The 18,489-nt window shown below is 46.6% G+C and overlaps 1 protein-coding gene across 5 annotated transcripts in view; it reads left to right on the top strand.

The window, feature by feature from the left end:
• The window catches only part of CDADC1 (cytidine and dCMP deaminase domain containing 1), a 39,988-nt gene that overhangs the window by 12,051 nt on the left and 9,448 nt on the right, over positions 1-18,489 (top strand). For all 5 annotated transcript variants that reach the window (XR_009462983.1, XM_014608393.3, XM_059729645.1 and 2 more), the window contains 3 exons: positions 1,946-2,524; positions 11,694-11,743; positions 14,967-15,136. Coding sequence is in view for 4 of the 5 variants with exons in the window: in XM_014608393.3 (XP_014463879.1) it covers positions 1,946-2,524; positions 11,694-11,743; positions 14,967-15,136 (799 nt within the window). In the remaining variant the exon portion in view is untranslated. The remainder of the gene's footprint in view (positions 1-1,945; positions 2,525-11,693; positions 11,744-14,966; positions 15,137-18,489) is intronic.

The raw sequence follows: 18,489 nt of genomic DNA on the forward strand, positions 1-18,489 counted from the left end.
CAATGGAGGTGGGCTGACTGGACTGCAGTTCTTGCCGCCAAGTACAGTGCTGGCCAGAGCCATGCACTGCCAGGTGGCAGTGCCTGTGTGGGCTCTGAGTGCCCGCTGCCTGCTGGTGCTGCTGCTGCTACTGGAGTTGGGGGATGTGTGGGGGGTTTCCCTACCCTCCCTCACACTTCACAAACCCCACACACCCACACCCTGCCTCCACAATGCCCCCACATATACAGCCCCAACAAACCCTATTGCCCCCATACACACAAACCCTCAACCCCACCCTGCCCTACACAGTATACAAGAATAATACTTTATTTTTTAATTATTATGTAATCATCTCTGTATACAGTATGCAAACACAAATTGTAACAAAAATACGTTTTGTAACAAAATTAAAATATAGTAGGTGTTTCACTTTTAGTGTATAATTTGCAGGGGGGTTTCTGGTTCCCAAATGACAACCCTCCCCTCCCAATAGGAGTACTTCCAGGGGGCAAGGGGTACCTGGGAGTACTTCTGGTGGCAAAGGTCAGAGGTTATGGGGCAGGGCTTCTGGTCCCAAGATGGTGACCAGGGGGCAGGGCACCTGTCAAGGAGCAGGGCCACCCTTGCAGCCCTCAACAGCTCGCCAAAACTCATTAAGTGGCCCTCCAGCTGAAGTAATTGCCCCCCTGCCCTAAGCTGTAGGTTATAGGGTGGGATGGAGGTGTTCTTCATCTCCCTGGTTGAGGCTAGCCCCCTGTGTGGACAGAAATGCAAGTACCTTCACTTCTAGGCTCCGGGCAAAAAATATGGCTACTCCCCATTCTTTTAGGCATGACATGCCCAAAGTATGCCTATCAGATTGAAGCCTTTCAGGGGTGTGACCAGTCTCTACTAGTTCCTTCGTGCCTGTTGGGTCTGTCACTGAGAAATTGTGACATCCTCTCCATACTCCCCAGTCTTACCTGGATCTGCTTGTACATGCCAACCTCATAAATGAGATGGTAAAATTGTCCTGATGGTATCTCTTGCCTCCAAAAGCACTAGGGAAGCATCAATAAACATATTCTTTGTGAATCCTAAGTGACCTCAGGCTTGATTTAGGCCTGCATGCCCATGGCTCAGTCAAGATGGTGACATTTCTGAGCACATACTATGCTTATATTTTAGGCACAGACATCAGTTTTCAGCAGAAACTTATGGTACTTGGGGACTTCTCAAGTACCTAAACATTTAGGAAGGTTTTTCTGAATCGCTCGGTTTGTTTTAAGTGGGTAAGTTCTGCCTAAATAGCAGCTGTTTAAAAACCATGTTAGTCATGTGATCCTGACTGTCCTGAAGTTAGGTGGCCCTATGAGGTTCATATTGGAGTAAGATATAAAATGAGGTTCTGGCTGTGGATGCTGTTGTTATGCTCTTAAACCTGACATCCCGGTCAATTTCCAGCCTAAGTAACTTTCTGCTCTTTTACCTGTTATACTTCCTTAGGGGTCCATTTGCATGTTAATAGATTCATATATTCATCTGTAAGGTGGAGACTGGTCTTTTATGTAGAGCTGTATTTCCCTATGGGAAGTAGCATTATTATCAGTGGCTGCTTTGTCATGTTCTAGTAATATGGTTACATCATAAAATATACAGAAATGAAGAGTCCTGCTCTGAGATGCTTACATTTGTAGAAAACATTCAGTTTCCATCTGTCACAGATGGGGTAACTTAACCTTTCGGTTGGTAGAGAACCGTGTAACGTGATCAGAAGCATAACTTAAATTATCTTGTTTTTGCAAACCCCCCAAGATTTGTCAGCACATCCATTACACGCATGCACAGAACAACTTCCATTCTGTTTTCTAAATGGGTTGAAAGGTAGTGGCTTAGGTTAATGTTGGAGTCTGAGGATAAGAAAACTGTTGCATACTCCACTGGATTCATACTTCCTTCTAATGGGGTGTATCTCTTGTTCCAGCTGGAGTGAACAAAATTTCATATTGGCCTGCAGATCCTGAAGTCAGCTTGCAAATTGAAGTGTCCAACCCTACCACTACTGAAGATGCAAAGCTGGATGCCAAAGCAGTGGAAAGACTGAAGTCAAATAGTCGAGTTCGTGTGTGTGTCTTGCTTCAACCTTTGGTGTATTATATGGTGCAGTTTGTAGAAGAAACCTCTTGCAAATGTGACTTCATTCAAAAAATTGCAAAAACTCAACCTGGGTTTAATACTGATTTTTATGCTGAATGTAGACAAGAAAGAATAAAAGAGTATGAAAGTTTATTCCTAATTTCAAATGAAGAAAGGCACAAGCAAATACTGAGGACTATAGGGCTGGAGAATCTCTGTGAAAATCCATATTTTAGCAATCTTAGACAAAATATGAAAGATCTTATCCTGGTTTTGGCCACAATAGCTGCCAGTGTTCCAGCCTTCGAACACTTTGGATTTTACTGTAATGGATCCCGGCAGACATGTGAAATGTACCATCAAAGCTTGCCCCAAGAAATTGCAAGGCACTGTATGATACAAGCTAGGTTACTGGCATACCGAACAGGTGAGTTGTTTCATTAATGGGAGGAAAGCAGGTCTTGTGAGAATTGTAGGACTGAATTGGGGACTCTAGTTATGTTCCAAACACTTACTGTATGTGACCTTGAGCAAGTCACTTAAGTGCTACGTGTTTCAGTTTCTGCAGCTGTACAAAGGAGATAAGAGGTTACTTCATGAGGATATGCATTAATATTTACAAAAGGCTGTGAGCTGCTAAGATAGAAGGAATTATCACAGTGCAGGTATTACACCTGCATGATACTTGTATAGCCTTGTCATCCACTGTGCATGATTGCTGTCTCAGAAGATACAATATTTAGACTAATAGAGCCTCTGCAAGCATCTTTGTATAAACACCTGGTACCTACCAAGAGGAGTAGGTAATTGAATAGCACTGTGACAGTATTTTAGTATTGCGTGTGTGTGTGTATTTAAATAGGAACTATATTTACAGTATTATTCTAGAGCTGTCTTACCCATTAGGAGAATATTACCATCCTGAATGGCCCTTAGGTCTAGGAGAGAATATTCCTTGGGTAAAAGACACCTTTTTTTTGTTTTGTTTTTTGGGGGGGTTTGTTTTTTTTTTGTAAAGTCCTATCATTTTTAAACTAGGGTGCTCTCCTATTCCTTGTCTCTTCTAATAACTCCCATAGAGTCTATTTAAGCTCAGCATCAGTTTTGCTTCTTATATATAAGATTGGATTCAAAAAGCCCAGACTATTCCTCCTCCTGGACATCATACCTCATAACCCTCTATGTTCCCTCCATGCGTCTGCAAGCACTGAGCGCCCCAAAGCATATTTTGTATAAACTGCTATATTTGTGGACATCTGCAAGCCATGTGGCATTCTTGAGGATGTAGTCCTAATTAAGTAGTGTTTTAGTGTATTCAATAAACAATAATGTAGACTTTCAAAAGACGAGGTTAAGCAGCTTCTACCTGCTCTGTTTATGCCATATATTCAACATCAAATGGCAAAATAAAATTACCAACACAGATTCTTCAAAGGGCAAACTTACCAAGTGTGATAGCCCTACTCAGAGGTGACTGCGCTGGCTAGGCCATCTGAGCAGATTGGAAGGTGGATGCATACTCAAGGACATGCTATACAGGGAACTACGAGAGGGAACAAGAACAACAGGATGTTCCAAGCTTCGCTATGAATACACATGCAAGTGAGATATGAAGGCATTTGGAATTGATCCTGGCCAATGGAAACCTTGGCAAGCGATCAGAACAAGTGGCGTCATGGTCTCCACCAGGAACGATGGGAACAAGTGGTGTCATTGTCTTTACCAGGGATGATTGAAGTCTATGACAGGAATTGGCTCCAACAGCTTGAGGAGAAACAAGTCCATAAAAAGCAAGCAGCTCCCAAACCATCCATCCATGACACATTTGCAACCACTGCCACAGGTCATGCAATTGGATTGGACTATTCAGTCACACAAGGCACTGAAACCATCTACGACATAGGCTGCAATATCCACCATCTCTTGCAAATGAAAGGATTGCCAACAAAAGACCTTGGGGAGATCGCTGTAATAGATTTTCTGTACAGACCTGCATAGCAGTTAGAGGAAAGGAAATGCCCGCCTTCCTTCTACAAATAAAGCACTAGTCCCTGAGTCCAAATGTGGTACTGACTTAAGCAGGTGTAATTCTCCTCACTATTGAGCACTTGACCTGCTTGCCGTCAAGCTGATTTTGACTGCTGCCTGGAATGAGACCTGTTTCTGTCATTTGCGTGTTATTGGACGCAGAAAGATTTTTAACATTTCCTTTTGTCTTATTCCTAAACTTTCTCAAAGTGAGACCTGAAAGTGCCTCCTGAATAGCAGAGGGAATTCCTTCCTCCCACTCTTAGGAGTAGTTCTGGGAGCACCTCTGCAGAAGCAAAGGCTCTTCAGTAAGTCAGGGTAGTAAACAAAAATTGTCAGCAAGTGTTACTGCTGTCACCCCTTTTTGTGCCTCTGCACTGATTTCTGAATTGAAGAATGATGGGTACATTTAATTATATAGCAATTGAATGATCTCAAGATGCTGCAAAATTTGGGCACATCCGGATGTGCGTTGATGTTTGGTTCCCCTGGGACAACTAGCAGCGGCGTACCTTGCACCACAGCTGCTTGTCCCCAGGAAACGCCTGTGCCACGCACGCTTTGGCACGCAACAAGTTGCCCTAGGTGGGGTAGGGAAGGCTGGGGCCAGCATAGTGCTGGCCCCAGCAGCCTTACCTGGGGGCCTCCCAGGGCTGCAGCCACTGTGATTAGGCCACACAGAACCTGGCTGGCAGTGGAGCATGGCTCCAGGCAGCCTGGCTCCACTTCTCAGCAGCGCATGCTCAGGCAGCGGGCCCTTGTAGCAAGGAGAACACCAGACTCTGCCGTATGTGGCACTGCAAACATGTTTGTGGTGCCACATACTGCACTACTATACTCATCTGGATGTACCCTTTGTGACTAGTGTTCCTTTGTGACGATAAAATACACTTATCCCTGGACTTAGTAGGCAAGAGCCAGTTGGAACTCTCTGTTCCTATGCTTAAAACAAGCAATGCACTTTTGTCCTTTCAGCATGTTGTTCAAGAGCCACAGTGTGAATTGTCTTGAAGTTTATGGTGTGTGCTCTTAAAGGTCCCTCTGAAAAACTATTTACCTCAGTGAAGGGCTAGTTCTGCTCTCGGTTCTGTAGTTACATCTGTTGAAGTTGGTGGTAGCTGCCGAGTTCTAAGACTTCTTAGACACCAGGCTATGTACTGAGGTGCCTAAATATAAACTATCTTCCATGTTTTGGGGGTGTTGGTTATAGCCATGTTGGTCTAAGGACATAGGCAGACAAGGTTCTTTGGGTAAATGTGATATCTTTTATTAGACCAGCTAAATAGTTGAAAAAAATTGTTCTTTCCAAGCTTTCAAGCACAAACCCCCTTCAGACAGAGAGAGAGTCTGCTGGTGTTTTGTGTGCTCTCCTCGGTGGAATAGAAGCCAATATAGAAAATGCCAGTCTCACCTACCTGTCTCATACCTATTTTCCAGATCCATACGAGCTGGCGCATGTCTACAAATAGCAGCAACCATCAATCCTCCTGGATCATGGTGTATGCATGAAGGCCACCCAGACCTTTGATGCATATGCCTGGGGAGGAATTTTTGGAGGAGTGGAGGCTGCCCAGACCTTCCATCCTCCCTTTGGGCCACTGAGACAGAATCCAAAGACCAGGCTGAGTCCAGATGTTTGGTGACCCGATGACTGTAGTTGTGTAAGCATCTGGGAATCAAACCCAGGTCTACCTATGCAGAACCACAGGAGGCTCCCCTGCAAATAGCCACAGTGCACACCTCTTTGTGCCACAGTGCACACTTCTGCTTGTGTGCTTTGCAGCGGGACATGTCCCCCTGCTCCATGTGCTGCAAGGGGGCTGGCTGGGACATCCCCTGCACTAAGCCATCCCCTGCGCTGAGGCACCCTGTTCCCTGGTTGGCCAAGGAGTGGCACATGGAGATGGGGGAGCAGGCAGCCTAGAGCTGCCTGTTCCCTCATCTCTGTGCACTGCAGAGTCCCTACGCTGAGGCACCCTGTCCCCCAGCCAGATGCTCCCCACCTGGCTGGGGCACAGGGTGCCTCAAGACGGGGGACTAGGCAGCCTGGGGCTGGCTGCTCCCCTCTCTCCATGTGCCTCAGTATGGGAGCTTCACTGCAGAGCCACTACACTGAGGCACACTGCGACCCAGCCAGCCACAGAGGAGCTGGCTTGGGTTCAGTGTGCCTTGAAACAGAGGAGCAAGCTTCCTGCTCTCCCATGCCAAGGCACACTGTGCCCCAGCCAGCTGCATGGGGTGCAGTGTGCCTCAACATGGGGGCTCCATAGTGAAGCCTCTGTGCTGAGGCATGTGGAGACAGGGCCAGCCCAGGGCTGCCTGCTCCCCTGTCTTGGGGTATGCTGCGCCCCAGCCAGGCAGGGTGTGGCTGGCTGGAGCACAGGATACTTCACCACAGGGGGCTCCACAGTGCATGGAGGTGGGAGAGCAGGCTGCCTGCTCCGTCTCTGCCTTTGTCCTGGTGCAGCACTCACTATGGTGTGGGTTGTGCTGCTTTTTTTTTTCTGGGTTTTTTTTTTCTACCGAGAAAACCTGGTAGCAAATTTTGCCCTGGCACTGCAAATTAGCAGTGCTGTACGCTGATTAATATACAACTGTCTAACCTGCTCGTGAAAACTTACAAGGGTGGAGAATCCACAGTTTCTCTAGGTAGCCTGTTCAAGTATTTAATCACCCTCATATTTAGACAGTTCCTCCTAATCTCCAACCTAAATTTCCTCTGCTGCAGCATAAGGCTACCTTATGTCCAACTGAGCCTGTTTTCCTTCTGAATCCTACAACTAGGTCCTTATCTTATGTGGAAGATAGACAAGAAGTCTACAGCACCAAAATAGACAAGAAGTCACTAATGTAGTCACTAATCTGCAGTAGCACCAAAATAAACAAGAAGTCACTAATGTAGCAGTAGTTTTGCCACGTGATAAAGATGGGATGCAAGAGGAGCAGAGAAGGTGAAACCTCTTAAATTGGCTAATATATGGGAATGACTAGGATATATGTATAAAGCACATTATCACCTCGTTATAACAAACCCCTGTGGGACTGGGAGAAAGTTTGTTAAAAAGTTGTTAACTAACCCTGTTACAGTAAACATGCTCATTGTATTAAAAAATTGGTTCCTTTTACTGGTTTTTTGGGGGGTGGTTATAAACAGGGCTCATTATAATGAATTTGTAGTGTAAACCCCTTTTTATACCTGATAAAGTATTTCGTTGGGGAAAGTCCTTTTCTTAAGTGGTGGAGTACTTGGAGGGTGTGGCTGTCCTGCTTCTACAGCACTCTTGAGTACCACTGAATAGCAAAGCCTTGCCTATCTGCTCCTGCCTCCTGCATACCAGAACCAGAATTGCAATAGCCATAGCAGTGGAGGTCACCCTAATGGTAACTTCACTGCCGCTTTTCCAAGTTTGATGTATGTGGAGCAAGAGCAGGTGGACAGGACAGCTGCTTGATGGCCCTCCCATGAGTCCTGCAAAACCAGTGTAGATATAGTCTGACTGGCACTTAGGAATGCTGGGAGATAATTAATTGGAACAGCACCATCTAAGACTGGGGTGGGCAAAATATAGCTCATGGACTGGATCTGACCCGCTCAGGGATTTTGTCTGGCCCATGGCGAGTCCCTCAGTCTTGCCCAGCCGAGGTGCAGGGGCAGCCTGGTCTGTGGTGCACGCAGCCAGTCCTGCCACCCCCAAGGCAGTCAGCGGGGCTGGGGTAGCGCAGTAGCCAGAATTGCTTCCAGCAACCCTGGCGATGGCAGCTCCTTCCAGCTTCTGCCACTGCTGGACCCAGCCCTACTGCCCAGGCACCCCAGCCCTTCCACCCCTCACCCACTGCCAGGGTGGGACCCTACATGGGCAGGGCGCACAGCCAGGTGGCTGGGTTGAGGCTGCAGCCAGGTGTGGAGTGATGGGAGCAGGATGGGCAGGTGGGGCCAGGGCTTAGATCGCAGGACGGTGAAATGTGGGGCCAGGCCCGGGGCACAGCAACAGTCTGCTGCCCTCATGTCCCTGGGATGGGCATAGGTTCTGCAGGCAGGGTCATGCAGAAAGTGGGTTGCAGTTCTGCCCCAGGCCTTAGCCCCATGCTTTTACCACCCCAAGATCCCGGGTCCAGCCCCAGATGCAGCTCCCTGCCCATCTGTGGCTCCATTCCATCCTCCTGGCTGTGTACCTTGCCTGCGAGGGTCCCTGTGGAGCCAGTCTCCATGGAGACCCAGAGATCACAGGGTGGTAACAGTGTGGGACCGGGGCCCAGGGTAGAGCCATGATCTGCTCCCTGCATGCCTCTGCCCACAACCGGCACCTATCACAGGGGCATGCGGGGAGCAGATCATGGCTCTGCCCCAGCCCTACACTGGCACTGCCCCACAATCCTGGCCATGCCTGCCTGCCTGTCCCACTCCCAGGTGCTGCTTCCCACCTGCCCACGGCTTCATCCCAGCCACCCAGACAAGGATGGAGCAGAGCCGCTTAGGGAATTTTGATGAGTTGTTGTGCGGGGCTGAGGGGGGGTGCTTTCCTGGCCCACAACAGATCATAGATTCATAGATTCATAGATGCTAGGGTCGGAAGGGACCTCAATAGATCATCAAGTCCGACCCCCTGCATAAGCAGGAAAGAGTGCTGGGTCTAGATGACCCCAGCTAGATACTCGTCTAACCTCCTCTTGAAGACCCCCAGGGTAGGGGAGAGCACCACCTCCCTTGGGAGCCTGTTCCAGACCTTGGCCACTCGAACTGTGAAGAAGTTCTTCCTTATGTCCAGTCTAAATCTGCTCTCTACTAGCTTGTGGCCATTGTTTCTTGTAACCCCCGGGGGCGCCTTGGTGAATAAATCCTCACCAATTCCCTTCTGTGCCCCCGTGATGAACTTAAAGGCAGCCACAAGGTCGCCTCTCAACCTTCTCTTGCGGAGGCTGAAAAGGTCCAGTTTCTCTAGTCTCTCCTCGTAGGGCTTGGTCTGCAGGCCCTTGACCATACGAGTTGCCCTTCGCTGTACCCTCTCCAGGTTATCCGCATCCTTCTTGAAGTGTGGCACCCAGAATTGCACGCAGTACTCCAACTGCGGTCTGACCAACGCCCTATAGAGGGGAAGTATCACCTCCCTGGACCTATTTGTCATGCATCTGCTGATGCACGATAAAGTGCCATTGGCTTTTCTGATGGCTTCGTCACACTGCCGGCTCATGTTCAACTTGGAGTCCACTAGGACTCCAAGATCCCTTTCCACCTCCGTGCCACCCAGCAGGTCATTCCCTAGGCTGTAGGTGTGCTGGACATTTTTCCTCCCTAGGTGCAGCACTTTGCATTTCTCCTTGTTGAATTGCATTCTGTTGTTTTCTGCCCACTTGTCCAGCCTATCCAGGTCTGCCTGCAGCTGTTCCCTGCCCTCCGGCGTGTCCACTTCTCCCCATAGCTTTGTGTCATCTGCAAACTTGGACAGAGTACATTTCACTCCCACGTCCAAGTCGCTGATGAAGACATTAAAGAGTATCGGTCCAAGGACTGAACCCTGCGGGACCCCACTGCCCACACCCTTCCAGGTCGAGACCGACCCATCTACCACGACTCTTTGGGTGCGACCCTCTAGCCAATTCGCCACCCACCAGACTGTGCAGTCATCCACATCACAGCCTCTTAACTTGTTCACCAGTATGGGGTGGGATACCGTATCGAAGGCCTTCCTGAAGTCCAAGTATACGACATCCACCCCTCCTCCTGTGTCCAGGCGTTTCGTAACCTGGTCATAGAAAGAGACTAGGTTGGTCAGGCACAATCTGCCCGCCACAAACCCATGCTGGTTTCCCCTCAACATAATTTGTCCTGCCGGGTTCTCACAAATGTGAGCCTTGATAATTTTTTCAAATACTTTACCAAGGATGGAGGTGAGACTGACCAGCCTATAGTTGCCCGGGTCCTCCTTCCTCCCCTTTTTGAAAATGGGGACCACGTTAGCCCTTTTCCAGTCCTCCGGGACTTGGCCTGTGCGCCACAAGCATTCGAATATTCCTGCCAGTGGCTCTGCAATGACGTCGGCCAGTGCCTTCTGCACCCTCGGATGGAGCCCATCCGGGCCTGCCGACTTAAAGGCATCCAGTTCTTCCAAGTGACTCTGCACCACCTCAGGATCTACGCATGGAAGTCTGGCGCCTTGCTGCTGCCTCTCTACAACCCCAGTGAGAGACTTGTCGTGCCCCTCGCTTAGGAACACTGAGGCAAAGAATTCATTGAGGAGTTCAGCCTTGTCCCCCCTGTCTGTCACCAATTGCTTCTGCCCATTTAGCAGGGGTCCTATTCCTCCCTGGGCCTTCCTTTTACTCCCTATATATCTAAAAAACAATTTCTTGTTGTCCTTTACTTGGGTTGCCATCCTCAGCTCCATGGTAGCTTTGGCCCGCCTAACTGCCTCCCTACAAGCACGAGCAGAGGATCATCAAAACTCCCTATGTGGTTTGTGGGCCCAAATAATCGCCCACCCTGGTCTAAGATAACAAACACTGCAAAGGGAAAGTTTCATTCAGACCTTCCTATGTAGTGTGAAAGAAAGAGCCTGCAAAAGGCTGATGAATTCATCAAAAGGCTGATGAATTCAAAGGCTGAGAATTAGATTCTCTACCTGGCTTTTAAAACGTTTGCTTCTAAATTAAACTTATTTTGATTATTTATTCTTTTAAGAATTTTCCAGTGAGTTTCTGTCATCCATTAAAATGTTCTGGTGCAGTGGACTGAATTCCCAAAGCCATTGACATCTATGGATGTTAGCAAGTATTTCTTTATAGCAACTTTCAAAAGAGACCAGTATTTATAGTTCCCCACACTAGAATATTAAATTGCCAAACAGAAGGATGGTTGGCTTTGGTCTCAAGAAACAGGATCGAGTCAAGAGATCTAAGTTCTGTTCCTGCTTTCACCATTAAGTTGTGCCATAGACCTCTGTATCTTTGGCCAGTTTCTTAATCTTTACTCCTTGTTTTCCTTAACTGCATAATGTGGATAATGCCTCTCAGCAGTGCTGTGAGGTTTATTTTATTAATAACTTGCTGAAGTACCCATTCTTTGCCTGGGTTATCTTTGTAATTACGGTGTTTGTTTATTATCAGAGAACTCAGTATAACATATTTAGGTAACAAATATTGTTTATTTTTAAAGAACATAGTACAACATGTTTAACATTTAATATTTAACATGGAGCAAAAAAAGGCAGGCGTCAGTATAATAATGACAACTGAGTTGAAAAAAACCCGCAAGCATCAATATAATAATGACAATTGAACAGAATTCACTGCATCCAAAATGGAGGGATACCAGTTTGTTATCTGAGAAGCAAAGTAATCCCAGTCAGTGGAAGCCCCAAAAAGAGTTGAGTGAAAAATAACCCTCCTGTAATTTTCTTCAGGTGGTATTCAGTGATTTTTGGAAGGTTTAGAGTAAATGGGACCAGCCATTCTCAAGTTATAAACGAACATACATACAGACAGACATACACTTCATTTTTTTATATATAGATAGATAGATTAGAAAGTACTTTGCCACTTATTTATTCCTTCTAATACATTTTGTGTTTTAGAGGATCACAAAACAGGAGTTGGAGCTGTGATTTGGGCAGAAGGAAAATCTGTAAGTATGGAAAGCTGTCCCCTTTTCTCACTCTGGCATTTTGTGCATTTTAATTTTCTTAGCATTGGCTAATTGCCTGGCAAAAGAGAAGTTCATGCTTAGAGTTATAGAAAAACTGTATTATGTATACTTTCCGTTAACCCTAAATTAAATGTTAGTTCATTATTAGGCTATCAAGGTAAATTAGCATAATTGATTGACTTAGTAAATACCACAGTGGTTTGGCCTCCCTTCTCATCTTTGTTAGGCTTCACAGGAACATCATTATAGTTTTTCAGGCATTCTTGCTAAAATGTTTTGTTGGTATTGCTAATCTGACAGGAGGTGCCTCTTAAACAGAATCACTATTCAGGTCTCCCTTAGAATGTCCAGAGAGTGTGGGTTTGTCTGACACATTCTCCTACAAATCTCTTCTGTAGTGCTGAACCTGTTTGTTTAGGTTTCTAGAAGAAATTTTGCAGCAAACAGCTGAATCAAAAATGCATTTCTCCTGTTTCAGCTTGCTTTTTTGGATCTAGCATGATGATCAGTGGCAATGCATAGGGGGTGCATGGGGGCGCATGCTCTCGCCACTTAGGCAATGGGCAGAGGGGTCAGGCGGGAGCACTGGTGCCGCCACTCCTGGAATCGGACCCAGGGTGGAAGGAGGACCCAGGAAACTATAGGCCCGTGAGTCTTACCTCGGTCCTGAGGAAGCTTTTTGAAAGAATTATCCTGGCATATGTCCAGGAAGGGCCAGCTGGGGAGGTTATGCTCAGGGGCAACCAGAATGGGTTCATTAGGGGCAGGTCTTGTCAAACCAACCTGGTGACCTTCTATGACCAGGTCACCAAGTCCTTGGATGCAGGTGTCGCAGTGGATATAGTCTTTCTGGACTTCAGGAAGGCCTTCGACACGGTCTCTCACCTCATTCTCAGTAAGAAACTAGGAGACAGTGGTGTTGATGTCTACACGGTCAGATGGGTCACTAACTGGTTGGAGGGCCGCACCCAGAGGGTGGTGGTGGACAGGTCTTATTCGACCTGGAGGGATGTGGGCAGTGGGGTTCCCCAGGGCTCAGTCCTTGGGCCCGCACTATTCAACATCTTCATCAGTGACTTGGGCGAGGGGGTAGAAAGCACCCTGTTCAAATTCGCAGATGACACTAAGATGTGGGGTGAAGTGGGTACGCTAGTATGAAGGAACAGGCTGCAAGCGGATCTAGACAGGTTACAGCGGTGGGCCGATGAGAACAGGATGGGGGTCAACACTGGCAAGTACAGGGTAATGCACCTGGGGAGGAAGAACCAGCGGCACACCTACAGGCTGGGGAACTCCCTTCTCGCCAGTGTTGAGACAGAAAAGGATCTTGAAGTCATCATTGATGCCACAATAAACATGGGCTGACAAAGTGGGGACGCGGTCAAGAAGGCCAACCATACCTTGTCGTGCATCCACAGATGCATCTGAAGCAGGTCCAAGGAGGTGACCCTCCCCCTTTATGTGACACTGGTCAGGCCACAGCTGGAGTACTGCATCCAGTTCTGGGTGCCGCACTTCAGGAGGGATGTAGCCAATTTGGAGAGGGTCGAAAGAAAGGCCACCCGCATGTTCGGGGTCAGCAGGGCAGGCCCTACAAGGAGAGGCTGAGGGACCTGAACCTGTTCAGCCTCCGAAAGAGAAGGCTGAGAGGGAATCTAGTGGCAGTCTACAAATTAGTCAAGGGGGACCAGCAGGCATTGGGAGAGTCCCTGTTCCCCCGAACACTCCCGGGAGTTACAACGGACACAAGCTAGCGGAGGGTAGTTTCAGGCTAGACATTAGGAGGCGTTATTTCACTGTCAGGGTGGCTAGGACCTGGAACCAGCTTCCAAAAGAAGTGGTGCTGGCTCCTACCCTGGGGGGTCTTTAAAAAAAAGTTGGACAGATATCTGGCCGGGGTCATTTGACCCCAGTACTCTTTCCTGCCATGGCAGGGGGTCGGACTAGATGATCTCCTCACGTCCCTTCCGACCTTACCAACTATGAAACTATAAGCGGCTGCAGCAATTGGCCATTGCAGCATTGGCCACTGGGCGAGGGAGGGGGGATCACATGCCCCCCCCCCCCCCCCCCCCCCAAACTAAGGCAGCACCAATCACCCATGATGATGATTCTCTACCAGGGTGCCTAGAGATCCCTTCAAGGGTGCCATAAGGTGCGCACACAATGTTATCACTGTTAGGTGTGCAAATGTGGTTCACAAGATAAACCTGGAGAATTCAAATAGGAATCTATAGTGTCAAAAGCATTCAGACCTGTTGTGGTCCTTTTGAGTTCTTTGCAACAGAAGACGTGCTTTATTATTTTTTGGTTAAAAAAAAAAGAGTGAAAGCTAAGTGCTGGCATTTTTAAAGTAGTGTCCCAAGCCTGCTTAGGGGTACCTTGAGTCTAAAAAGGTTGAGGACCAGGGATCTAGCATTCTCTGCTAGCACACGATGCTTTCTGAGAGCCACAATGATTTATTGACTAGTATACTGCAGAACAGGTCAAGACTGCCACCAGAACTGTATTCACAGAGCTCTTGCATCCTTACAAATCAGTTGCTTTTTGTTCCTCCATGGAAGGTCCTATATAAATGCTAAGTGTTTTATTCTCATTTACTCTTCTATGCTGGAATTATTTTAAGTTGTTTCTATGTTTATTTTTATTACTCTTAGTGCATCAGGATAAGTAGTCAAATTTCCCTTGGGGGCTAGTATACCCTGATACATTTTTAACATCATTTGCCTGCTAGAAGCTGATGATCATCAGATACATATCAATGTACTGGGCACTTCTAGTGTCAACCGCTTTTTTTTTTAACATATCAGTATGCTGGACATGAAATTCATCTTCATAAAATGGCAGAGTGCAGAAAGTTGTCCTGTTTTGGCCTTATATATTTTAATATGGCCTAATAACTGAATCATTACTGCCACCATCAGTATTTCTTAGAGGAGGAAGCAGCTATTGAGGTCTTATTACATCATATAGTTTATAAGGTGCCTGTCTGGTGCCTTGATTCATATATTATCTTTATAGCAAACCCCTACAAAAATATAATGTTAGCAAAATTTGATCACTCTTATAGTTGGTACAACTTGGCACGAACTGATCAGACATGGTTACTGCACTAAATATAAAAACATTTTTTTCTTGATACTTTGCAGATGTTTAAATTGAATATTAAACCAAACCTGATGGTTTGCTTAATCTTTTGCAGAGAAGTTGTGATGGGACAGGAGCTATGTATTTCATAGGCTGTGGTTATAATGCCTTTCCTGTTGGATCTGAATATGCTGATTTTCCTCATATGGATGATAAACAAAAAGATCGTGAAATCAGAAAGTTCAGATACATTGTGCATGCTGAGCAGAATGCCTTGACATTCAGGTAATAGATTTTTTGTCATTGAAAAAGAATGAGAAGGTTCAGAAATGATCTGAAGACAGGTGCAGAGCTCAGTACTGTGATTTATCGAAGGTGTTTTGTATGGTCAAACTCTGACTTACACCTATGTAATTACACACACACACACACACAGTAAAATTGGGATGTACATAGGCACAGTAGAGTCTGTGAATTCTTCACCATTGTCAGCTGCACTTGCTGTTTAAATTAATATTCCTTCTTGTATATGGTAGACACCATTAACATCACACACCTCTCTCTCTCTCTCTCTCTCTCTAGTTCCTGTCATACCCTTGTTCTAACTTGAAATACTAGAGAATGGCAAACGTTGAAATTATTTAACAAAGACACATGCAGTTTCTTTCTTTCATAGCTGGCAAGTTGAATCCAAATGAGAGTTATCTGATAAGAGTTGTTACTAGTGGTGTTCCTCAGGGATCAGTCTTAAGACCTATCTTGCTTGTCAGTGACCTTGATACTAAAACTAGATATATCCTCATGAAATTTGAGAATGACAGTAAGGTAGGGGTATTCCAATATAAAAGAAGACAGGATTAGTATACAGAAAGATGTAGATAATGTTGTGGAATGGAGCACTGGAAGAGTTTAACAGTATGACGTGCGAAGTCATGTACTTGGGGAACAATAACAAGGTCTTCGGCTGTAAGGCAGGGGTGAACAAACTTTATATAACAGAGGAGGAGAGGGATCTAGGTGCACTGGTCAGATGTAGGATGACCATGAGCTACTAGTGTGAGGCAGCAGTGAAAAAGGCTAGCACTATTTTAGGCAGGGTATATTCAATAAAGACAAGATATTACTAGTATTATTGTACATGGCTTTTGTAAAGCCAAAGCCAATGCTGTGTGCTGTATTGGTCACCTGTGTTTAAAAAAATTATTTGAATTGATACAGGTACAAAGTAGGCTACTAAAATTGCTGAAGAAATTTAGACGTTTTATTATTAAAGAAGTTTAAGCAGGTTGGCTTGATTAGCTTAACAAAATGGAGATTGAGAGGAGATATACCTTTTACAAGTAGATTTGCAGAGACAATATTAGGGAAGAAGAAGAGATGTTGGGTTGAAAAACAGTTGTATAAGATCAAATGGTTACAAGCAGGCTATAGATAGATTTATATTGGAAATTAGATTCCTGACTATCAAAGGAGTGAAGTTTTGGGTTGGTTTTCCAAGTCAAGTAGGAACAGGGGCAAAGAACCTAAATTGCTTTAAGATTTAACTGGATACATTTATGGAAGGGTAGGGAGGTCTTTGGTCAACAATCAGCACATACAGTATGTGGAATTTTGTATTTTCAGTCCTCATGTTGGGATCTCTAGGTGTCTGGCAATCCCATGCTTTAAGGCTTTTCCAGGTTGTCACGTGGGGCTGGATGTGTTTAAATCAGCAGGTCCGGATGATTTCCACCCCAGGGTGCTGAGGGAATTAGCAGGGGTCACTGTGGAACCCCTGGAACGACTTTACAAGCAGTAGTGGTGCTCTGGCCAGGTGCCAGAGGACTGGAAAGGGCAATGTGGTCCCCATTTTCAAAAAAGGGAGGAAGGAGGACCCAGGTAACTATCGGCCCGTTAGTCTTACCTCAGTCCTGGGGAAGCTCTTTGAGAGAATTATCCAGGAGCACATCTGTGAGGGACCAGCAGGGGAGATGATGCTTAGGGGCAACCAACATGGTTTCATTAGAGGCAGGTCCTGTCAGAACAATCTGGCTGTCTTTTATGATCAGGTCACAAAATCCTTGGACACAGGTGTCACAGTAGACGTAGTCTTTCTGGACTAGAAAGGCCTTTGACACTGTCTCTCACCCCATTCTCATTAAAAAACTAGGCAACTGTGGCATTGATACCTACACAGTCAGATGGGTTGCAAATTGGCTAGAGGGCTGCACCCAGAGAGTGGTGGTGGATGGGTCATTTTTGACCTGGAGGGATGTGGGCAGTGGAGTCCCCCAGGGTTCGGTCCTCGGGGCCCATACTGTTCAACATCTTTATCAGCGACTTGGACGAGGGGGTGAAAAGCACCTTGTTCAAATTCACGGATGACACTAAGATGCGGGGAGAGGTGGACACGCTAGAAGGGAGGGACAGGCTACAACTAGATCTGGACAGGTTACAGGGGTGGGCAGATGAGAATAGGATGGGATTCAAAACTGACAAGTGCAGGGTACTGCACCTAGGGAGGAAGAACCAGCAACAGACCTATAGGCTGAGGAACTCCCTTCCCATCAGCACAGAGGCAGAAAGGGATCTTGGAGTCATTACTGATTCCAAGATGAACATGGGCTGCCAACGTGAGGACACAGTCAGGAAGGCTAACTGCACCTTGTCATGCATCCACAGATGCATCACGAGCAGGACCAAGGAGGTGATCCTCACCCTCTATGTGACATTGGTCAGACTGTAATTGGAGTACTGCGTCCAGTTCTGGGTGCCGCACTTCAGGAGGGATGTGGACAACATCAAGAGGGTCCAGAGGAGGGCCACTCGCATGGTCAGGGGGCAGCAGGTCAGGCCCTATGAGGAGAGGCTGCGGGACCTAAACTTGTTCAAGCTCCACAAGAGAAGGTTGAAAGGGGATCTGGTGGCCGTGTATAAACTTACCAGGGGGACCAGTGGGGAATGAGAGAGGCCTTGTTCCCCTGAGCACTACCAGGAGTAACTAGGAATAACGGCCACAAGTTGATCGAGAGTAGGTTCAGGCTAGACATCAGGTGGCACTACTTCACAGTCAGGGCAGCTGGGATCTGGAACCAACTTCCAAGGGAAGTGGTGCTGGCTCCTACCCTGGGGGTCTTCAAAAAGAGGCTAGGCAATCACCCTGCTGGGGTCAGCATTCTTTCCTGCCCATGGCAGGGCGTTGGACTTGATGATCTGCTCGGGTCCCTTCTGACCCTATCAACTATGAAACTATGAAATTCTTGAATGCTCTTTGCTTCTGGTGTGGAAGGGGTGGAGAGGGTTTGTTTTCTTTTGAATCATTGGGATGTTGGCCAGAGCTAAGACTGGGGATTTTTGACTTAAGGTATGCTGATGCTCCCACCAGTACTTAGACGATTTAAAGAGTTTCCTGGGTGGAGGGTCTTTCTCCTCTGCTTAGGGTCATATTGATCACTAAATCTGGGGCCCAGAATTTTTTTCCCTTAAGTCAGATTAGCAAAGACTTCGTGTTTTGTGGTGGTTGTTTTTTTTCCTCTTTAGTTTGTGGCATGGTCCTTTTCTAAGTATATCTTATCCTTTTCTAAGTTAATATATTAACCATTTACATCTGTCATTGCTGTTCAGTGCCTTCATCTTCTCTGCTTTTTTACATTTGGTAC

This window comes from Alligator mississippiensis, chromosome 1 (assembly GCF_030867095.1).
Source record: "Alligator mississippiensis isolate rAllMis1 chromosome 1, rAllMis1, whole genome shotgun sequence".
In the NCBI taxonomy this organism is placed as follows: Eukaryota; Metazoa; Chordata; order Crocodylia; family Alligatoridae; genus Alligator; species Alligator mississippiensis.